Below are 24294 nucleotides of genomic sequence, written 5' to 3'. Positions count from 1 at the left end.
CCAGAAAGACATGAGAACACTCGGACATAAATGCTCATTAAAAAAAATAAAAATACAGGCATTTGGAATATTGTGCCGAAACATACATTCAAATGAATTGCATTAATTTGATATATTGCCCAGCCCTACAGGGGACACGCACTGTACAAACACACATGTTCCTGGTAGAGGAATTGCCTCCCCTTTACTTCCCTCTCAACCCTTGTATTGTTGCCGGTCTATACCTCCTGCAGCTCTCTCTACCTCGCTCATTCCTCGCAAAAACAACTTGCTCATTCCGCCTTCTCTCTCTTTTGCTCTATCTTGCTTGTGTGTGTGTGTGGGTTTGTGTGTGTGTGACGGAGGTTCAGGGAATCTCCCATCACCCCACTCAGGCTGTGTTTAGTCATTGGCGAGAGAGGGGGTGACCTCACGCACACTTGTGGAAAGACTCATCACTGCGCTTAGCTGGCCTTCTGCTCGGGCCTTAAATAAAGCCTGGGTAACTTTCCACTGTGGGGTTAATAGCTAGTGAATACACTGTCGTCAGTGTGTTGGCTACTGGTCTGCTCTGATCCACTATGGCACAGTTTTTCTGCTTAGTCATCCTTGGGGGGAGGGGGAAACGGCTGTATAAACAGACCCGTCAAACAAAATGGCTTCCCAGAAAGAGGAGTTTTTAGTGGGCCACCCCCCCCTGTAAATGCACCCTTTATTTAGTGCTTTCTGTGCATGTGGTGTCCGGCCAGGGGCCTACAGGTTAACTACATTAAGTTTGTGTGTTTAAGGGACTCTAGCCTATTCGGTGGCTGTGTGGAATGCCTGAGCCTCAGTAGCCCCAACCAAAGCCCTCAGGGTCTGGACGCTTGGCAGCCCTGTGTCACATTTCTGCCTCTTCTGCTCCCCCTCTGCACAAGGACATTGAATCTCCCTCTGTCACACACACCCATACTGTACACACACAACTATAGATCTATACTCACATGTACACTCACTCATAAGGACACAGATATTCACTTTGGCATACTCATGACTCAAAGTGTGTAGGCCTACACACACATACTCATTATTCAGGTACAGACATACCTACAGCCACACAGTCCTATTGTTTCTTGTTGTTGATGCCCTGTGCACTGCCGTATCGGGTTGCCTTTCCATAGTTCCTCCCTCACCCCTCTGAGACACACACACGTATGTGTGTATATATATACATATATACACTGCTCAAAATAATAAAGGGTGTGGGACTAACTCCCTATGTTTTTCCATCAGAAGACTATGATCGATAATGTAAAAAGCCGTACTGAAGTCTTAACAAAACAGCTCACACAATCTTTTTATCATAAATTTCTCTGCCAATCATCAGTAATTTCTGTAAGTGCCATGCTTGTTGAATGTCCTTCCCTATAAGTGTGCTGAAAGTCTGTTCTCAATTAGTTTACAGTAAAATGTTACCCGTGTCAGGAAACTAGGCATATGTCACAGGTCACTACTTTACAGGAGAGCCGTTTTTATATAACCTTTATTTAACTAGGCAAGTCAGTTAAGAACAAACTCTTATTTACAGTGACGGCCTACCAAAAGGCCTGCAGGGACTGGGGCCTGGGATAAATAAATAAAATACTATATAAATATAGGACAAACCACACATCTCGACAAGAGAGAACACTACATAAAGAGAGACCTAAGACAACATAACAACAACATGGTAGCAACACAACATGGTAGCAGCACAAAACATGGTACAAACATTATTGGGCACAGACAACAGCAATACATCACGCAAAGCAGCCACAACTGTCAGTAAGAGTGTCCATGACTGAGTCTTTGAATGAAGAGATTGAGATAAAACTGTCCAGTTTGAGTGTTTGTTGCAGCTTGTTCCTGTCGCTAGTTGCAGTGAACTGAAAAGACGAGCGGCCCAGCGTTGTTTGTGCTTTGGGACCTTTAACAGAATGTGACTGGCAGAACGGGTGTTGTATGTGGAGGTTGAAGGCTGCAGTAGATAACTCCGATAGGGGGGTGTGAGGCCTAAGAGGGTTTTATAAATTAGCCTCAACTCGTGGGTCTTGCGACGGGTATACAGAGATGACCAGTTTACAGAGGAGTATAGAGTGCAGTGATGTGTCCTATAAGGAGCGTTGGGGGCAAATCTGATGGCCGAATGGTAAAGAACATCTAGCCGCTTGAGAGCACCCTTACCTGCTGATCTATAAATTGTCTCCGTAATCTAGCATTGGTTGGATGGTTATCTGAATCAGGGTTAGTTTGGCAGCTGGGGTGAAAGAGGAGCGATTACGATAGAGGAAACCTAGTCTAGATTTAACTTTAGCCTGCAGCTTCGATATGTGCTGAGAAAAGGACAGTTTGCCTTGGACTGTTTTCCAAAACAAACAGGAAGCAAATAGAAAGGTCATTGTTTTTCTGCTGTCGTCTGTAGTTTCTCACTCTAATGGCTGTCTGGCTGGGTTATGTTCAACTCAGTCGCATCCTAGCAGTGCTTTGGGGCCATGATCCATTCTCAGCTATCTATCACTGTCGAACTTGAACAGACTTGGTTTTATTTTATTCTCTGCATTTTTAAGTATTGACATTAACATACAAGCAGATGGCTCTAATCTTGGTCTTGGTTGTGTAGGTCAAATTTAAAAAATGTAAAGTTCCAATAGCAGAGACCTGGTCCAATAGCACTCCGGTGAACTTTGCTTTTGATACGAGGACACGGGTCTGTTTTAGCTAATGTACTCAGCGTTGGCTAACTGATGAGCAGCCAGCGAACGGTGGCGGGGGAGGTGAGGTTATCGAGTGCATGTTCACTGTGCCGTGTAGTGCAGCGCAGTGGGATTTGCTGGGGGGGGGTGGGGGGTTAGTAGGGAAGCCGCAGGTTTTGTCGGTGGGCTGGGGGAGGGTGGATTGGAATACACACCCCCCCCCCCCCCCCCCCCGGTGGTGTCGTTTTCATCCCTAGAGTGGGAATACAATTCTTTGAATGCAGCAGCATTGACACTAAACGTGCAGAATAGAATTGGTTGCTGTGGAGTGAGGACACACACGTCACGTAAACAGTCTTGTGGGGTGTATAGAGAAGTGACTGAGGGCAATATCTGCCAAAGGCCTCAATAATACACTGTAATCACAATGTGTCCAGCTCAGGTTTCATGGACCTGCTACATTTCAGATGGCAATATTTCCCTTGTCCTTTGAACGCGTGCATTTTATTGGCACAAAATGGCTGCCGTGCATCAGTCAGGTGCATGTTTCAACCAATGTTCTCTCTAAAACTGCGTGTTTGGGCAGTAGCTCCGAGACTGCCGCACAGAAATATCAGCCCACAGAGAAGCACGAGATTGAACTTCACTCAAATTTCTAGAGCAGTGGTCACCAACTGGTTGATCGCATTCCTTGTCGATTGCCAAACATTTCTGTAAAAAAATGTATATTTTTAAACGATAACTCCTTATTTATTTTTTATCTTGGGCTGTTGGCGGTAGGAGCACCCGATGCAGTTACCCTGTGCCCGGGAGGGGAACAGTTGCCTTTTTGAACCATTGCATGTGTCTGAAGATCTAAACTCTGCCTTCCCAGGCCTACCGCTGGCCAATCAGATGACTGTGTCTACAGTAACGTAGCAGGTGCAAAAAAAGCTACAGCAAAAGTTGATACTTTGAGATTTCAAAACGTTTAAAACCATGACTAGAGACTGTCAACAAATGCAGCAAAGACTTGCTGTTTTTATGAGTGAGTTCATGTTTAATGTTGCATAGGCTTACGTTTAAGTCATGTTCAAAAATAATAATAATATGAGTGGTAGATCTCGGATTGCTTTTTGACTCCGTGATCTTGACTCAGAAAAGGTTGGTGACCACTGTTCTAGAGTTTTCCCTGTTAACACTGTCAACGTTTCCCTCTACTATGGCAGTTTTGATCGACTCAACACAATAGTAGCCACTTTCAATGCAACATACCGGAAGGAAGAAAAAACAACGGAAGAGATTTTGTTGTAGGCATCGGAGTAGGATTCTATTGTATTGACACGCGCTTTTCAGCCCGTACTCTACACAGACCGCTGCGGCATAAACAATCAGAGCTGCAGTAAGCCTATATGCAAAATAGACAATTGACATATATGTGACCGACCACCTTGACTCGGTCTTATATATCACAATTTTAATTTGTCTTTTACATTGGATAAAAGCAGAGACACAGAGTTACAAAATTGTATATTATACACTGCATTTGAGGAGCAATGGGAAAGTAATTTTGCTTTGAAAGTTGATAAACATGTAAGCTCACTTTTGAGAAAATGGCCTTTGAATGTTTTGGTACCTACTGGAGAGCTCTTCTTTGTCTACACCCTTCAGCATCAGTCTTAAGCTTTAGCCCCCGCACAAACTGACCAGTTTACTCGCCCTAGCATAGCTGTTTAGGCTGTTTTTCATGTTATCCAGAGTGTTGGTGACTGTAACTGCTGCTGGCAACAATTTTAATTACGTTTTTTTTTGCCAACGTTTACTGACACCGGCCATATTCAACGAGTGTTGAGCGTTCTTAAATTCATCAGTTATTCTGCGCTCTGTCACACTCAGTCGAGAGTGCTCTGAAATCAGAGTAGATGGCCAGACTGAATTCCCGAACGCACCCGAAATGGTTACTTGCATTGTCTTTTTGTTAAGACATGTAGCTAGCTAGCTAAACAATGAACCATGACCACAACTCATGATGTTATTACCCTGCATGAATCTGCAGGTAGCTAACCAATATCTGAAAATGTAGCTAGCTAGACTATCTTACCCATATACATCATTCATTGATGGACACGTCTCCTTTCGGATGCCATTGTTGCCCTTTTAGTTTGAAGATGTAATCTGGAGACAGGTGTTTTCTCAATCTTCTTAGCTATCATACTCAATTTCCATTGATTTCAAAACTCTGTCCTCCAGAAAGTGGAGAGCAACACTTATGCAGGATTACCTAGACACAATGACTAGCTCAACTAGACAGAAGCGTGCTACAGTATATGGCAGACCAATCCAAACTCATCTGTCAGCATGTCCAGCCCACTCATTATCTCAGCCAATCATGGCCAGCAGGAAGTTTGTGGTCTTTTTCTGTGGTTAAAACCAACTAGGCTCGTAATTTTAACAACTTGACTCATATTTACAGATGGCATACATGAAAGTTCACATGTTCAAGAAGGCATTTTGATAAAAAAAATCAAGTTTACATTCAAACGGCACTCCTGTGAAGTAGTGACCCGCGACATACACCTAGTTTCCTGAAACTGATCACATATGGGTCTGTACCATTTCATTTGAACTGGACTGTGTTTACAGCATGAGCAGTCGTGAGTAGATGCAGCTCTCGCTTTGATCTCAAAAACAAGCGCATGTAGCCACGTGTGCACATGTTCACATCCTTTGCTAGTTAGTAAGTTATTAGCCCAGTTATAGATCATTTGTAGTCAGCAATAAGCACAAACCGTATACATTTCTAGACATCTTTGAAAAGCGAGTCAGGTAAAGAGCTTCTTTCTTTTTTTTGTCTTAAAGGGGCAATGTTGTATTTCGAGACACAGGCTTGAATAAGCTAAGTAGCCAAGAGGCAGAATGTAGCATTTGTTTGAGTTTGTAATAATGGTATGTGAATAATGCATTTTATTTTAAGTGGTTTATTGCATCAGTCAGTTACCTTGTCTGAAGGACAAGTGGATAAACAGGTTCATTTCAAGCCCTGCATATATATATATATATATATTTTTTTTTTTGTCTCATGGAATGAAGGCCTACGTTGAAGACCAAACATTGGCTGCTACCGTAGGCTGAATAATATATCAGCTTTTTCCATTGTTTTTGATGGGAGGCCACTATGGTAGGCCTACATTATGATCAAATAGCCGCAGTAGCCTACATTGCCACCTACATAGCCTACATTGCCACTGTTTTAAGCTGTAACTTAAGGCAAGTACAGCGTCCGTGTTCACAGTAAACACTCGCTGGAAGTTGCACAGAATTTTCACAACGTTCAAGTTTGCGCTCAGCAGACAAATTTGCTCAGCGCTGGAAAAAATGAGGGAACATTGGTTACAACACACACACACACACACACAGTGTGTGAACGGGAAGAATCACCCTGTACCAATGTGAAGATCTGAGACATGTAACAGATAAAGACACTGGATATTATTATTGGCACTCTATAATACTATATGACACTAGTCCAGATAACAGAAGAAATGCTTTGTCTGCCGTTTTCCTGTCTGTTCAGGCAGGTCTTGGCTTGATGTTGTATCCTGCTGATGTAAGAGTGCACACACGCACTTTAATCCCATTGAGCAATCGTATTTTACCGATCTGTTCTTCGTGTCAACGGTTTAGGTCTATGTACACAGGAGCAGTTTTTCATTTACATGGGTTCAAATTAGAGGTTGACCGATTATGATTTTTCAATAGCGATTATTGGAGGACCAAAAAAGCAGATGCCGATTTTATTTGTAATAATGACAATTACAACTACTGAATGAACACGTATTTTAACTTAATATAATACATCAATAAAATCAATTTAGCCTCAAATAAATAATGACATGTTCAATTTGGTTTAAATAATACAAAAACAAAGTGTTGGAGAAGAAAGTAAAAGTGCAATATGTGCTATGCTAACGTTTCAGTTCCTTGCTCAGAACATTAGAACATATGAAAGCTGGTCGTTCCTTTTTAATGAGTCTTCAATATTCTCAGGTAAGAAGTTTTAGCTTGTAGTTATTATAGGAATTAAAGGACTATTTCCCTCTATACCGTTTGTATTTCAATTAACCTTTGACTATTGGATGTACTTATAGGTACTTTAGTATTGCCAGTGTAACAGTATAGCTTCCGTCCCTCTCCTCGCTCGAACCAGGAACACAACGACAACAGCCACCCTCGAAGCAGCGTTACCCATGCAGAGCAATGGAAACAACCACTCCAAGGCTCAGAGCGAGTGACATTTGAAACGCTATTAGCGCGCGCTAACTAGCCAGACATTTCACTTCGGTTACACCAGCCTAATCTCGGGAGTTGATAGGCTTGAAGTCATAAACAGTGCAATGCTTGACGCACAACGAAGAGCTGCTGGCAAAACGCACAAAAATGCTGTTTGAATGAATGTTTACGCGCCTGCTTCTGCCTACCACCGCTCAGTCAGATACTTAGATTCTTGTATGCTTGTATGCTCAGTCAGATTATATGCAACGCAGGACACACTAGATAATATCTGGTAATATCATCAACCATGTGTAGTTAACCAGTGGTTATGATTGATTGTTTTTTATAAGATAAGTTTAATGCTAGCTAGCAATTTACCTTGGCTTACTGCATTCGCGTAACAGGCAAGTCTCCTTGTGGAGTGCAACGAGAGAGAGCCAGGTCATTGCGTTGGACTAGTTAACTGTAAGGTTGCAAGATTGGATCCCCGAGCTGTCAAGGTGAAAATCTATCATTCTGCCCCTGAAATAGGCAGTTAACCCACCATTCCTAGGTCATCATTGAAAATAAGAATGTGTTCTTAACTGACTTGCCTAGTTAAATAACGATTAAAGGTGTAAAAAAATAAAATTAATCGGTGTCCAAAAATACCGATTTCCGATTGTTATGAAAACTTGAAATCGGCCATTCCGATTAATCGGTAGACCTCCTAGTTCAAATGTGTAACCTTTTTATGTGATCAAAGTCAAGTCTGTCTGTGTGGTGACATTTTCCTGCTGTGTCGTCTGTCTGAATGATTGGGTTTGTGTATTTGACTGAGGGTTGTTCTGTTCCACTGTGTTTCTTAGGAGCTGAAAGACCTAACTCATCGAAACGAATGCCTGGACCTTAAAGGTAAGCCTATACTAAGACACACGCATACAAAAACACGCACGTACACTACCGGTCTTACTTTAGGTGGAACTGTGTGTCCCTCCAGGTGAGAAGCTGGACTATAAGGCGTGTGAGTCCCTGGAGGAGGTGTTCAAGAGGGTCCAGTTTAAAGTGGTGGACCTGGAGCAGACCAGCCTGGATGAAGATGTATGTTTGTCCACACTCTTTCCCCCTCTTCTCCCTTCCCGGTTTTCCCCTACCATCTTCCATTTACCATGTCTCTTCAACTCTTTCTCATTATTTTTTCCCCTCCTTTGTCCCTGTCCTGTCATTCCCCCTCTGTTTTCCTCTCCCTCCCTCCCTTTGACAGGATGTCTAGTGTTTCCCAGGGTCGTGTGATTACTCTAGAGCTCTGAGTGTAAACACTATTCGAGAGGGGTTGGGTTGAGACAGACGGACAGACGGTCAGACAGAGCTCTATTGAGTCTGACCACTTATTTCCTCAAACAGATATTTGTAGGCTTGGCTCGATGAGCGGATGAGAGACACACACATACACACACACACGGTCAGACACAGACAGACAGCTCTACTGTAGAGCAGAGGGACACAAACCGACGCAGCTGAGTCTGACCAGTTATTTCCTTTTGTAGACTTAGCTCCATGAGCTACTCGCTCATGTACAGTAAATGCACACACGTGTTGTCCATGCTTGCACAGACTATACTGTAGACCTACACTTTTATACATTCATGTGTGCATGCATAGATGCACCGACAGTACTGAAGAGATACGTCACGGTATAAATGCTTTTTTTAAAAATATAAATAATGAGTTTATTTTTTTTATTTTTTTTTATAACATACAGCAACACTTGTAGGGAATATGTTTAGGGAATATTTTTCTGATCTTATCTTAGTAGTTAGGACATAAGGCCAGTGTAAAGTGTGGCCTAACATTTGCTCCTCTCTAAACATCTCTCTCCTCTCTTCCTCCCAGGGTGCGTCAGCTCTCTTTGACATGATTGAGTACTATGAGTCTGCCACACACCTCAACATTTCCTTCAACAAGCACATTGGCACCCGCGGCTGGCAGGCCGCAGCCCACATGATGAGGAAGGTGAGAGGTCTTGACCTCGAGGGGTGTGAAATTAATGGTAGAACAGAGGATGTGATGCATGATATTATCACCAACTATCTTTTATGGATTTTCTAAATGATTTTCTGAATGTTTTATTAGTCTTATGTACGGGATACACATGGTATATACTGTCCAACGAAATGTTTACTTGCAGGTTCATCCTCGACAAAGCAACAACCAATAAGAAAAGATAAGAATACGGGCATGAAGGAAATGGCTCAGTAGAATAGAATAAACATTGTAGCATAAGTATAGTACAGGAAGTTGCGATTTATAGTCCAATGTTTTGACTTTTAGGGATTGGGGTCAAGTGTTTTTAAATCTTGCAGTATTTAGTAATCATAATAAGCAAGTGATGGGCTCTTCAATGACACAATGGGTAGAATCCAGCAGCATGTGTTGAATGCATTGAAACCAACGGGGTTTGCAACGTATCCTATCCCCTGAGTTGATGAAACACAGTGAGTCATTAACACATAGTCCATGTCTGTTTAGAAAGACATCTCCCCTGGGCATGTATGATGATGAGACTTGCCTGCGGTCTCCACCTTAAGCACCCCCTGGGGCAGCGATCGGATGCTCGGGCATGCCGAAGGTTTTTTCTATTAATATGTTCAGTGCACATACACGCATGCGCTTTTTTGGCGTACGTGTTAGTGTAGCAGACAGGGATCTGTGAAACTCACTCCTCGGCGTGAAGCGCCGCCCCGTGCTCAATTTGAAGGCCTCTTTCAATAGCGTGATGTATAGAGACGCTTCAGGAGGGAGGTCACGTGTTTGCAAGGCAGAGGTCCTGGGATTGAGCCTCTGAGCCAAATCGCAGGCAAAGAAATACTCTGAGCAAGCAGAGCGACGTCCTTTACATTAGCAGAGGTGCTGTGCGTGTCTGGACATGGCTATGAATATGTCATCATCGCTGCATGGGAGTCGTATGTATTTGTTAGAGAATAATGGTATTGGCTTCCAGTACCAGCCAGGGGATAATGCTCTTAACTGGCACTGTGACGTGAGTCATCACTATCAGAGCTCTGATTACAGATTACGGGAGGTTGCTGGATTATGGAAGAGAGGTCAGGTCACAGTAAAACCCGAAGGGGTGTGTGTGTGCCTGCCTGCCTGCCTGCGCACGTTGTTCCCACACCCAGGGATGCTGGGAGGATTATCCAATATACATTTCAAGGACGTCCTCTATACGAGCGTGTTTGTGCACACGTGGTTCAGGGCACATCAACATTTTTCCCCTAGCGACTTTTCGGTTACTGACACAATGCTCTAACCGCTAGGCTACCGGCCGCCCATATTAGCCCCAGCGTACAGTACGTGGGCTGTAGATCGCCGGCTTACCGAAGACACAAGCAAAACTGTCTGCTGTCATGGGTTAGCATGTCTATGTAGCCGATGTGAAATGGCTAGCTAGTTAGCGGTGGTGCGCGCTAGTGGCGTTTCAATCGGTGACGTCACTTGCTCTGAGACCTTGAAGTAGTGGCTGCGGCTTTTGTGGAGCGATGGGTAACGATGCTTCGAGGGTGACTGTTGACGTGTGCAGAGCGTCCCTGGTTCGCGCCCAGGTCGGGCGAGGGGACGGACGTAAAGTCTATACTGTTACATCTACACGGAGGAGAAAATGTTTTTACCTCTGATTGTAAGAAGGTGTCAGTGACTCATGAGGATGTCTGTATGATATCTAGAAAATGGGTATCCTTTGTACAACTGCGTATGTAAAAAGGGCTAAAATAAATATGATTTTTGAAATGTTGGTTTGTGTTTTTGTCTGTCACCAGACGAGCTCTCTGCAGTACCTTGACGCCCGCAACACGCCCCTACTGGACCACTCTGCCCCGTTTGTGGCACGGGCTCTCCGCATCAGCGGCAGTCTTGCTGTGCTGCACCTGGAGAACGCTGGGCTCTCTGGACGACCACTCATGCTGCTGGGTAACAGGACGGAAAGAGAGGAGACAGGAAATCATCACTGTGTTAACTGAGAAGTTTTTTTGCCTCCATTTCCTCATCCTTCACTCATTTGTGTCTCCCTCCCTCCCTCCCTCTCTTCAGCCACGGCTCTGAAGATGAACATGAACCTACGGGAGCTGTACTTGGCTGATAACAAGCTGAACGGCCTGCAGGACTCTGCACAGCTGGGCAACCTGCTCAAGTTCAACTGCAACATCCAGATACTGGACCTCCGCAACAACCACATACTGGACTCTGGTAGGGATATAGCTCACTGCTATCATCTCACCAACCTCTTCACTCTGTTTCTCGTCCAGTCCTCTCTCTCGCTCCCTTTCTCACCCTGTCTGAACATTTCTCACTCTTTCTCTCTCGCTCTCATTTTCTCTGTTTCTTGTCTGTCGATCTCTCACACAACTTTTCTGCCACATCATGACAACCTTGTAACCCAGTGTTGAGTTTTCCGTCTCGTAGTCCAAAAGGTCAGGTCTACAGGTCTAGCCCTAACCTCTCTCTACCTCTCCCTCTGTGTGGTGTACAGGTCTGGCCTATGTCTGTGAAGGCCTGAAGGAACAGAGGAAAGGCCTGGTCACTCTGGTGCTCTGGAACAACCAGCTAACGCACAATGGCATGGGCTACCTCGCAGCTGCACTGGTAAACACACACACACAACAAAAATATAAGACGTTTTAATGTCACATACACAAGTACAGTGAAATGCGAAGCATCTTGCTCATGTGCGTGCACACACATACAAATGTAATACAGTCATTAGGGTTGAGGAAACTGTGGTTTGCATGTGCTCCCTGGACTCTGCTGATTAAACAGTTCTGTGTGTGTCTGGAGCCTGCCTCACATGTCCCCCATATAAAACAGACTATGAATCTCTATGGGTTCCCTGCAGAACCATAGACATGCGTTTGCAGTTACATTGGACACCATTCTGTGCATGAAGTTCATAACACGGCCGAGGCAAGCTATACAGTTAAATGAACTGTAAAGAATCCCACCCATATGGCTAATGTGACTGACGGTCAGTCAGGCAGGTTTTGCTTTCAGTGATGTCAATAGCAGTGCAATGTAACTCTTTGGTGTGCCCTTTCCCTCCCACTGCTATCTCCCCCGCCCAGCCTGTCTCTTGGCTTGTCCTGTCAAGACAGAGAAGCTGGGCTCAGCTTTAAAAGCTGGGCCTTGAATTAGGCATGGTAGTGATGTCTATATCTAGGCCTGTCAGTCAGTGGGATGGTGGCTCATGCACGTACTAGTGCTGCTCCCAACTGAGGGAGCGTGTTTTTCAGACTGGGTGGATGATATTGTGATTAGGGATACACGATATATCGGCCGACATTAGCTAAAAATGCCAACATCGGTATCGGCCTGGTGTCGAGTTTAACGCTGACGTTAAATCCCGATGTCAAAGCTACGGTGCATACCTATATAACGTAGGTGCATGACGTAATAACGCCAAGTAAAATGTTGCGCTACAAGTGCAACACAGCATTCCTGACCTAGCCCACACAATATCTGCTGTGTGGCTGGAGCAGTCATTTCAAAGAGTAAGAACATTTCAGCGAGACAACTCAAAGGCGAAATCCATTAAAGCCAAGATAATGGAATTCATTGCCCTTGACAGTTGACCGTTCTGTCGTGGGTGATGGCTTTCGCCGACTGGTCGAGCACCGGTACACACTACCAAGTACGCTATGTTTTCAGATGTTGCTCTACCGGAGTTGCACAGTAATAGCGTCACTGCCATTAGCTTCACGACATACATACTATGGAACGCCGTTTGGGTCTTTGCATGTCAAAAAAGATACAGTAGCACTGTCAAGGCTATACACAAAGTCTGCAAACACCGGTCACGAACGATGTGTTTACAATACCGCGTTGGTAATGAAGCATAATTTGTTCGACCGCAACTTCTGGGGTAGCTAGCTTTAGCTTGGTACCTTGCTAGCACACATACAACCAGCCTGAAAACAATGACCAGTAGAAACTACAGTCATTTTAATTATTCTTAGCAATGATTTAGGAATCCTAGTAAGTATTAGATAGGTTACCACTTGTTGTTCGCCTATTGAAATTGAACTGCAGTTCATGAAAATAAATAAATAGTTAGCCAGCTACTTAACCCTGTTGTCCAAAGCTAACGTTGTAAACAGCCATCTGGCTAGTGAGGCTCAACCAGACCGGGTTATGTGTTGTGAAGCTAGCCACAATAAGGATTAGGCACAATAGTGCAATTTTGCCTTCAAAATAAAAGTATGTAATTTACAGTGATGCAAATGAATACAGATGGTATAATTATGCCATACTTTTATTTTGAAGGCTAACTGCAAAGTCGACTTGCGGCTAATCCTTATTATGGCTAGCTTCACATAGATGGGTCCGACCCCCAAATAAGAACGGTCTTATAAATGATGGTTATTTTAGATTACACCTAGCTATATAGTTACTGAAACAGATTGTTGTGTTATTTGACACGTCAAATAGTGTTATTTGACACGCAAAGACCCAAATGGCGTTCCATAGAAATCCTGGTTAAGAATGAAATGACGAAACAGCACAGCAAGTAAGTGAAAGAAATAGGTTTTGATTATGTTTTACTGGTAATGGGGACATAGGTAAATGCCAACAAAATAACTTTTTGGTCGGTGTGTGTGTGTGTAACATTTATTTAACTAGGCAAATCCGTTAAGACTAAATTATTTACCATTTACAGATGACTATGGGCCAATTGTGCGCCGCCCTATGGGACTCCCAATCACGGCCGGATGTGATAGCCTGGATTTGAACCAGGGATTGTAGTGGCGTGTGTGTGTTAACTATTTAACTGTACTAGAATGCTTAAAAGGACGCCAGTATTTTAAATGTCGGCTATTATCATCGTTTATTTGCAAGGAAAATATTGGATATCGGTATCGGCCAAAAATGTCATATCGGTGCATCAGTACTTGTGTTTATACTGTATATTATCCAGTTGGCATGAAGGTTAGTTGGACCTCCAGATGGACAGGTTTGGTACGACTGATACTTCCTACCTCACCATATCAAAATATAGAAATTTAAGGCAGCAGCTACTAGAATGATGTCCCTTTTAGATTGAGGAGTGTGGGGGAGTGTTGGGGATACTGAGGCCTTCTGGGAATGTTGGCACGTAGACACAAGATTCCGGGTCTTCAGAGAGGCCTGTCAGCTAGCATTCCCATCAGGGACTGGGTCCAGTGGTGCAGAAGACACGCTCTGGACATTCCTCTAACACTCATGCAAGAAATCCCATGACTGCAGACCTGCCAGCATGCACGCATTTTGCGTACCAACTACGCAATTCTCTGTCCATGTACGCAGGTATGAGATCCAAGTTAAAAGTACGCAGAAATTAATAGGGCTTGATTTATTTGTAGTTTTTTAAAACATTTTAATAATTAATAAATCCACTGAGTAAATCTAACATCCCGATTCTTGAGCTGCAACACAGACATGTACGGAGTTTGTGTCAATGGACATGGAGATTAATACATCATTATTTGACGTAGCTACCTCGTGTCTGCCCCTCCTGTTTGTTGTGATGCTGAGTTTGCCGACTGTCAGCTGTACGTAAACACATGGACAAATCCCTTTTCGAACATAAGATGGACATTCAGTGGGCTCTAAAGTGCCAGCAGTTAACTCACATTTGCTAGTGAGAGAAATTCAATGCACATATGAAAAATAACTTGACGCATTTGTGCGGTTATGATACATAATTCTGCGTCTCATTAGTTGTATTTTCCACGTAACGTTACGAGGATCACGCAACCTGATAGACTGTACTGTAATTATGATCCGCATTACAAAAGTATAATCAAAAATAAATATGAACATCTTGGCATTAAATGAAGTCGGGAGTTTAGAAGACTGCCCGATGAATGAGTGTCCGCTATTAGCTATAGAGGCAATGCTTCTAAAATGCCTTTGCACTAGATTTGCAAATTGAATCTCCAATTTGGCTCGCGCATGTGGTACTCTAAAAAGTTGGACAGAGTTGGCAGGTCTGTGACTGCCTCCACTGCACTCATAATGGGAGAGAGACATGTGCATGTAGGTTTAGAACACCTACTCATTCAAGGGTTTTTCTTTATTTTACTATTTTCTACATTGTAGAATAATAGTGAAGACATCAAATTTATGAAATAACACATATGGAATCATGTAGTAACCAAAAAAGTGTTGATTTGTTTAAAATATTTTATATTTTAGCTTCAAAGTAGCCCCCCTTGATGACAGCTTTGCACACTATTGGCATTCTCTCAACCAGCTTCACCTGGAATGCTTTTCCAACTGTCTTGGATGAGTTCCCACATATGCGGAGCACTTGTTGGCTGCTTTTCTTTCACCCTGCAGTCCAACTCATCCCAAACCATCTCAATTTGTTTGAGGTCGGGTGATTTGTGCAAGGCTGGTCATCTGATGCAGCACTCCATCACTCTCCTTCTTGCTCAAATAGCCGTTACACAGCCTGGAGGTGTGTTGGGTCATTGTCCTGTTGAAAAACAAATGATAGTCCCACTAAGCGCAAACCAGATGGGATGACGTATCGCTGCAGAATGCTGTGGTAGCCATGCTGGTGAAGGGTGCCTTGAATTCTAAACAAATCACTGACAGTGTCACCAGCAAAGCACCCCCACACAATCACACCTCTTCCATGCTTCACGGTGGGAACCACACATGCGGAGATCATCCGTTCTTCAACTCTTCTCACAAAGACACACCGGTTGGAACAAAAAATCTCAAATTTGGACTCATCTGGCCAAGGACAGAATTTCACCAGTCTAATGTCCATTGCTCATGTTTCTAGGCCCAAGCAAGTCTCTTATTGTTGTTGTCCTTTAGTAGTGGTTTCTTTGCAGCAATTTGGCCATGAAGGCCTGATTCACTTCTGAACAGTTGATGTTGAGATGTCTGTTACTTGAACTCTGACTATAGTTTACATACACATACACCTTTAGCCAAATACATTTAAATTCAGTTTTTCACAATTCCTGACATTTAATCCTAGTAAAAATGCCCTTATTATGTCAGTTAGGATAACCACTTTATTTTAAAAATGTGAAATGTCAGAATAATAGTAGTGATTTATTTCAGCTTTTATTTCTTTCATCACATTCAAAGTGGGTCAGAAGTTTACATACACTCAATTAGTGTTTTGTAGCATTCCCTTTTAAATTGTTTAACTTGGGTCAAAATTTTGGGTAGCCTTCCACAAGCTTCCCACAATAAGTTGGGTGAATTTTGGCCCATTCCTCCTGGCAGAGCTGGTGTAACTGAGTCAGGTTTGTAGGCCTCCTTTGCTCGTACACGCTTTTTCAGTTCTGACCACAAATGTTCTATAGGATTGAGGTCAGGGCTTTGTGATTTACAAACAAGCTTCAACTTCCTGACTGATGTTGCTTCAATATATCCACATGATTTTTCTCCCTCATGATGTCATCTATTTTGTGAAGTGCACCAGGCCCTCCTGCAGCAAAGCACCCCCACAACATGATGCTGCCACCCCCGTGCTTCATGGTTGGGATGGTGTTCTTTGGCTTGCAAGCCTCCCCCTTTTTCCTCCAAACATAACGATGGTCATTATGGCCAAACAGTTCTATTTTTGTTTCATCAGACCAGAGGACATTTCTCCAAAAAGTACAATCTTTGTCCCCATGTGCAGTCGTAAACCGTAGTCTGGCTTTTTTTTATGGCGGTTTTGGAGCAGTGGCTTCTTCCTTGCTGAGTGACCTTTCAGGTTATGTCGATATAGGACTTGTTTTACTGTAGATATTGACACTTTTGTACCCGTTTCCTCCAGCATCTTCACAAGGTCCTTTGCTGCTGTTCTGGGATTGATTTGCACTTTTGCACCAAAGTACGTTAAGCTCTAGGAGATAGAACGCGTGTCCTTATTGACCGCTATGACGGATGTGTGGTCCAATGGTGTTTATACTTGCGTACTATTGTTTGTACAGATAAACGTGGTACCTTCAGTCATTTGTAAATTTCTCCCAAGGATGAACCAGACTTGTGGAGGTCTACAATTTTTAATCTGAGGTCTTTGCTGATTTCTTTTGATTTTCCCATGATGTCAAGCAAAGAGGCCCTGAGTTTGAAGGTAGGCCTTGAAATACATCCACAGGTATACCTCCAATTGCCTCAAATAATGTCAATTAGCCTATCAGAAGCTTCTAAAGCCATGGCATCATTTTCTGGAATTTTCCAAGCTGTTTAAAGGCACAGTCAATTTAGTGTATGTGAACTTCTGACCCACTGAAAAACAGTATATTTTCTGCCCACTGTCCTATGCTATGTGTAAACCCTGTTCCTCTCTCTCTCGCTCTAGCCCTGTACCCAGAGTTTGGAGACCCTAAATCTGGGCCATAACTCTGTGGGGAACGAGGGGGTCCACAAGCTGAAGGACGGGCTGATCTCTAACCGCTCGGTGCTCAGGCTGGGCCTGGCGTCCACCAAGCTGTCCTGCGAGGGTGTGTGTGTGCACGCATGTTGTGTGTGTGTGTGTGTCCTTGTTTTGCTATTTACAGCTATTACAATCATTTTGATTGAAAACAACTCATTGTGCATGTAAACAGAGCTGTTAGTGTGTGAAAAGGCATTGAGCTGAGCCCTGTACCACCACCTCTCCCCCTGTACCACCACCTCTCCCCCTGTACTGTATGTCAGGTGCCGTGGCGGTGGCTGAGTTCATCGCCGAGAGCCCCCGGCTGCTGCGTCTGGACCTGAGGGAGAATGAGATCAAGACGGGGGGCCTCATGGCCCTCTCCCTGGCCCTCAAAGTCAACACCTCCCTCCTACGCCTCGACCTGGACCGAGAGCCCAAGAAAGAGACTGTGAGAGAGGGGGGAAGGGGGAGGTGATGGGGAGAAGTACAGAAAGGAGGGGGAACTGTATGCAAATTGCCCTTTTGTAATACATTGTCAAGATGAATTGTGTTGTCCAGGGAAAATAAATGGGAAAATTAATTTGCAGGAATGGGGGGAGTAAGGTTGACGTAGATGGGGGAACATCAATGTATGAACCACCGATATCTCCTAGTTCTCATCCCTCTGTTTTTTCCCAGGTGAAGAGCTTCATCGATACACAGCGTTCCCTGCTGGCTGAGATCCAGAACGGCTGCAAGCGGAACTTCATCCTAGCCAAGGAGAAGGAGGAGACCGAGCAGCAGATGCATTCAGCCTCAATGGCCGAGATAGCAACCGAGGACAGAACCGAAGAGGAGGATGGAGCTGATTCCGGCGAGCATGTTGAAAAAGATGGGAAAGACGGTGAGTGTGAGGGAGGAGAGGAAGGAGTAAAAGACACTGAGAGCCTGACTGACAGCCAATCGGCAGTGTGCTCTGAGGGAATAGTGTTGCCTTTGCTGTTGGAGTCAGACTCGGACACAGACGACGATGAGGAGGAAGAGGTGGTTCTCTCTAAAGCGCCCACCGTCTCCCCTGTCCCCAAACACACTGGCCCTTCACTCCGGGCAGCGACAAACCAGCACCCCCTCAGTGCCTCACAGATGCCAACCGCTCCCTCTACACCACCAGCTACGGGGGCTTTCATTTCAGGGATCACCGTCACGGAGTCCACGGGCCCCCCCGGTACACCCCCTTCGCCGGGCCGCTGTATCTCTGTGTCGAGCCCCGGGAGGGGCCACAAGATCTTCATGGTGACCAGAGTAGAGAGCCCCTCTGACCAGCAGCAGGTTCTGGGGAAGATTGGCCTGTCCAACCCCCAGGCCTCAAAGGAGCCAGTGGTGTCACTAGTGAAGCAAACCACACATCGACCACAGCCCCCTTCACAACCCTCACAGGAGGAGGTGAGAACAGAACAGACACAACCCCAGACCACACCACTGACACAGGAGGTGACACAGAGCCTGACAGAACAGACACAACCCCAGACCACGCCCACGCCACTGACACAGGAAGTGACACAGAGCTTGACAGAACAGACACAACCCCAGCCCACGCCACTGACACAGGTGAGACAGAGCCTGACAGAACAGACACAACCCCAGACCACGCCCACGCCACTGACACAGGAAGTGACACAGAGCTTGACAGAACAGACACAACCCCAGCCCACGCCACTGACACAGGTGAGACAGAGCCTGACAGAACAGACACAACCCCAGACCATGCCCACGACACAGGAGCTGGTCCAGAGTTTAGATGAATCACAGACAATAGATCCTAAACAGACGGAGCAGAGTCCTGTTGCGCCAGAGGAACCTTCTTCAGAGGAGGCCGTAGTAGAGACTCCTAATGACCCATCTGAGACGCTAGAACTACCATCCAACCTCCTAACCCAACCCACAGAGGAGGAAGTTGAGGGCGTTCTAGACCGTTCGCAACCAAGAACAGCAGCCCAGCCGTCACACACACCGTCCCTTCCTACAGAAGATGTAGCCACTCAATCACTAGCATCACCCCAACAGACAGAGCAGATGGTAGAGACAACTACAGAGCCCCGGCTAGAACAGTCTGCTGTTGAGCAGCAGTCCACTGAAGCTGTGCTGGAAGGAGAGGAGGCGGTGGTAGAAAAGGAGGCGAGTCAGGACCCAGTAGAAGAGACAATTTGTAAACAGGCAGAGTCTCAAACCAACACAGAGGAAGTTGAGATGCAGTCAGAACGGCTTCCACAGCAGGAACAGGCTAGCGACACAGTTCAGCAACCGTTAGCGCCTCAGCTAGCGATGCAGACTAACACTAAGCCCCTGGGGGGTCTGCTTCTAACAGCACCACTCAAGTCACAGCCTGAAACAGTGCAGCCAGACTCTGAGCTTCTGCCCCCAGAACAGGAACCGGCAGAGACACTTCCACAGGCACACCGACAGGTGGTGCCAGAGAGTCCCTCTGAGCAGGGAGCCACAGAGAGTGAAGCAGAACAGGAACTATATCTGTCAGAGGAGGAGCAGCAGCAACTAGCACAACAGGCACTTCCTGTGCAGGTGGAGCAGCAGCAACAACAACGTCCTGTTCTAGAGCAACTACAGCAGCAGCCTCCCCAACCAGAGGGGCAATCACAGACCACCCTTCCCGCCGAGCCCTCACCTGTTCCAGCCGAGACAGACACTTCTCTGAAGGTGGAGGGCCGTAGCTCCCCTCCCAAGGCAGAGGAGTCCCCAGACGAGAGCTCCACAGACGAGGGGGAGAGCATGGAGGAGATGATGGGCTCGGCCCTGCCCAACGGCCTGAAGCCAGAGTTCGCCCTTCACCTGCTGGATACCGAGGGCCCCAAGCCTGGGCCTGGCAGCTGTGTGATGGAGCACGGTGAGTCACAGGCTCTGAGGGAACACCCTGTCTGTAGTGGGACAACAGGGTTGTAACCGACACATGCATACAGTACACACACACAATAGACCTGCGGACACACACAAAGTCTGACGAAGTGTGTGTATGTGCATTCTCCAGTGAGTGTGACGGCAGAGCTGAGCTGTGGTCAGGATCTGGAGGAGCTGTTGCTGGAGGCCAGCCTGGAGACTGGGAGAGACGCACCATAGCCCTGTCATGGTACACCTACACTAACTACAACGACACATTTGCGGTAACGCACACAAAATGAGACGTCGTTATTTGATATAGTGTCGGTCGGCCAATGTGTTCTCTAATGTTGGTCCTTTCTGTTTCTTCTGCAGTGGTTCTGTAGGAGAGAGGAACACGGGAACTCGTATCGTCTGTGTCTCGGTGACTCTTGTTGCTCCTACAATTTTTTTTTCTTCTCCTGTTGTCATAATCCCACAACTCACCACCGCCATGACAACGGAGGACCAGTTGTCATCTAAGTAATACACCTAAAAAAAAAATAAAAAAAAGACACAACAATAATCATTGAGCTTCATCACAGCACGTAATGAATTAACTACGTCTTCAACCGAAGTGCGCGCACACACATTTTAAAGAAAGTAATAAAAAAACAAGAAGAAAGTCACACTAACCTTTTGCCTATCAGGTAACAGGGAGCTGGGGGGGGAGGGGGTGAGAAAGAGGTAGAGAGGGAAGGAGGGGCTTAATCACTGCTCTACCCCAAGACACAGGACACACTGCTCACCCCCTGCTCCACCCCGACCTGTGTTCTTGATAGTGTCGTGAGCGTGCACACTGACACACAACCTTACTATTGCCCTCTGCTGGAGGAAAGAGAATGTGCACAGCTGTGTGTGACAGTGTGGGACCCAGCCAAGAGGACCTGCTGGCTTTTTAGTGTGTCATTCTCTGACAATGACAGTTGGGCACAGAGGGTTTTATAACCAAGGAAGGTGTGACAGGAGAAGGCATTTGTTTTGTGCGTATTTGTCTTGTTAGTTTTATTTGCCCCCCCCCCCACCCTCCCCCACCCCACCTCGTAAGGGATCTCTGCCAAAGTGACCGCTTTCTTTTCTGTTCCTTCCGTTGGCTTTGTCCCCCTCAGGAATCGTCCCCTCCAGTCTCTCTCCAGCAACGCTCTGGAACATCCAAACCATCTGTCATCTGCCAAAAACACAGTGTCTCAATCAAAACTTATTTTGGGATCAGATAGCAGAATTACTCTAATCTAAAGCCTTCTGGAAACCTCTGTAAATGTTGGATAACAAAATGTCTGCCTTGATGGAGTAATGCCATTCATTAGAGTAAGTCTTCTCTTCTTTTTTTCCTCCACCGGACAGTTATCTCAGACATTCTTTTCCAGACAGATGTTCATGTTTGTCCGACCAGAGTGATTAAATGTAGTGCGACACTCGATAGGAGTATAAAGAAAAAGTAGTTCTGACTTTGTCTTTCGTGTCCTCCCCTCTTTCTTTCAGTCTTCTGCTGGTACAACACTGTGCCATCTCTTTTCCCAGCTCTACGCAGGATTAATGTTGCCTTCGACTCGGCTAGGTTTAAATTTCATCTCCTTTTGTTTTGCTGCTTGGAGAAATCAGTCGTTTGTATTTATTTTATATGAGCCTTTTACTTTGTGATTTATTGTTCTCCCCTTCTCTCCCTCTTTTTATTAGTTATTTTCCATGGGGTTAGCTTTTAAAGATTTCCCCTCTTTGGTGTATATTTCAGATTCAAATGAGAGAAATTATTACGTTGAGTTTTTTTTGAGGGGGGGGGGATAAATGAGACTGCTGGGTGGAGGGATCAACGGTTATGGCAATAGTGAGGGAGAGTGTAGTTATGAAAATAAACGAAAAGGACGTTTTCTTAAGGAGGGGCAGTGTGAGTGGTGGTTGACATCACTGACAACACACTGACTGAGAGACTCCCTGTTTTGAGACATCACATCTTAAACACTACTGTGCTAGGTTAAGCTATGGCCACCTGGGGGCGCTGGGGCTGCTGGTTTTATCCTTTCTAGATGTAGATATACTGTATTACCCAACAGCAGTTACTGCTTAAGACTTTTGTAGGCCAGGAGGACATTGATTTGAACACAAACAGGTGGGTGAAAGTTTGAGTGGACTTCCCAACAACACTGAGGACATGTGAGCCCTGAATGCCCAACACTGTGAACCTATGGGCCAGCTACCAAGGGCCCTATTCAACTTGTATCCAAAAGATTCCAGGGTAAGGTAAAAACTTGCTTTCTTACAGTGCAAGAAGAATACAAGTTTGACTCAACCGCGGGATCCTCTGGATATAGGTTTTGGTTGAGTAGAGCCCCTTGTTTCAATCCCTCTGTTCTTTCACCCCTGGTCAACCAGGTTGTTTTTCAACCCAAATCCTCATTGCTGTGCTGCCCTCACTATTTGTAATGCTTACATTTTTTTTTTGTGTCATTTTTAATTATTTGTTAAATTAATTGAAATGTGCTGGTAATCACAAAGATATGTATGGCAACTTTTTTTGTTCCTCTCTCAAATAAATGCATGTAATGACTAATGAAGTGACTGGGAGTGTTTCACTTAAAATACTCTTTGGGAACGGCATTGATTTATTGGATATTCTGAATGGAAGTGATTGGGAGTTTTCTGAAAATACTTCATTTGACGGACCATCATATTTAGTACAAAGTACTGTAGGTCTGAAAGTCTGTTCTACAATGCTATTCCGCTGGTAAGTACTATCCAATCACCAAGCAAAGTAAATGCTGCTAGTGTTTCCATGATATTGCTCTACAGTAATACTTTTTTTTGTATGTTTAAGCAAATTAGCCAATGGCCATATTTAATTTATTCCGATGTAGAGAAGAGGAATTTATTGGTCAACGTGGCATGGTCCTAAAAAGGCTTTCTATAAGAGGAAGGAAATGGCATGGCTTTAACTGACAATGTCACAGCACAACAGTTTTATAGAGACTCTCAAGTTAATAAAATAGGTATTTGTAGGAGGCCATTGTTAGTGTTTCATAGGCCTGTTACAAGAGGTTTCTAACCTACATTGTACAAATTCTGGAGCTTTGAGACATTAGAACCAGACGAGAGGATGGAGTGAGTGAGATGCCTATGCAAAATGACAATCACCTTTGTTGGTTTCAGGTTGGTTTGATGTTCTCTGGTGACGATATAGAATAAGAATACTGTGTATCTCAATGAGTGTTTTGCTGTCTTATGTTCTGAGGTAGGGGATGTGAACCTGTTCTGAGTTGTATGAGGTTAAGGTGATAGTGCTTTGTGTGGAAGGAATTAAGACGGTTAATGTACGAGGGTTACATGTAGTAATCCACTTCACTTAGAACCACGGACACAATCAAATCAAATTGTATTTGTCGCATGCGCAGAATACAACAGGTGTGGACTTGACCGTGAAATGCTTACTTACTTAGGAAAATATTTACTAAATAAACTATAGTGAAAAAGAAATAAAAAAATCAGAAAGTAACACACAAATTACTTAACAATAACAAAGCTGTATACAGGGGGTACCGGTACCGAGTCAATGTGCGGGGGTACAGGTTAGTGGAGGTCATTTGTAAAGTGACTATGCATTGAGGATAAACAGTTGCAGCAGTGTAAAAAAAGAGAGCGGGGCGGGGGGGGTGTCAATGTAAATAGTACAGGTGGCCATTTGTTCAGCAGTCTTATTGCTTGGGGCTAGAAGCTGTTAAGGAGCCTTTAGGTACTAGACTTGGCGCTGCGGTACGGCTTGCCATGCAGTAGCAGAGAGAACAGTCTGACTTGGGTGACTGGAGTCTGACCATTTTTGGGGCCTTCCTCTGACACACCTAGTATAAAGGTCCTGGATGTCAGGAAGCTTGGCACCAGTGATATACTGGGCCGTTCGCACTACCCTCTAGTGCCTTACGGTCAGAGGCCGAGCAGTTACCATACCAGGCGACGATGCAACCGGTCAGGATGCTCTCTGGTGCAGCTGTATAACGTTTTGAGGATCTGGGGATCTTTTCAGTCTCATGAGGGGGAAAATGTGTTGTCATTGCCCTTTTTTTCCCCCTAACCTTTATT

At 44.9% G+C, this 24294-nt stretch overlaps 1 protein-coding gene across 4 annotated transcripts in view; it reads left to right on the top strand.

Moving 5' to 3' along the window:
- LOC110503507 (protein phosphatase 1 regulatory subunit 37) overlaps positions 1-22774 on the top strand; it is a 55616-nt gene extending 32842 nt beyond the window's left edge. For 3 of the 4 annotated variants that reach the window (XM_021581847.2, XM_036961968.1, XM_021581846.2), the window contains 11 exons: positions 7790-7835; positions 7921-8021; positions 8814-8933; positions 10736-10886; positions 11007-11162; positions 11446-11558; positions 17263-17404; positions 17601-17767; positions 17998-20197; positions 20339-20437; positions 20563-22774. In XM_021581847.2, the coding sequence (XP_021437522.2) occupies positions 7790-7835; positions 7921-8021; positions 8814-8933; positions 10736-10886; positions 11007-11162; positions 11446-11558; positions 17263-17404; positions 17601-17767; positions 17998-20197; positions 20339-20427 (3285 nt within the window). In that variant the 3' untranslated portion in view covers positions 20428-20437; positions 20563-22774. Of the gene's footprint in view, positions 1-7789; positions 7836-7920; positions 8022-8813; positions 8934-10735; positions 10887-11006; positions 11163-11445; positions 11559-17262; positions 17405-17600; positions 17768-17997; positions 20198-20338; positions 20472-20562 lie in introns of all 4 variants that reach the window. The other variant, XM_021581848.2, reaches the window with a different exon arrangement.
- Positions 22775-24294: the final 1520 nt, after the last annotated feature.

The sequence above is a fragment of the Oncorhynchus mykiss genome, chromosome 24 (assembly GCF_013265735.2).
Source record: "Oncorhynchus mykiss isolate Arlee chromosome 24, USDA_OmykA_1.1, whole genome shotgun sequence".
NCBI lineage: Eukaryota > Metazoa > Chordata > Actinopteri > Salmoniformes > Salmonidae > Oncorhynchus > Oncorhynchus mykiss.
The sequence above is the reverse complement of the archived record's forward strand: the minus strand, read 5'-3'. Positions and strand labels throughout refer to the sequence as shown.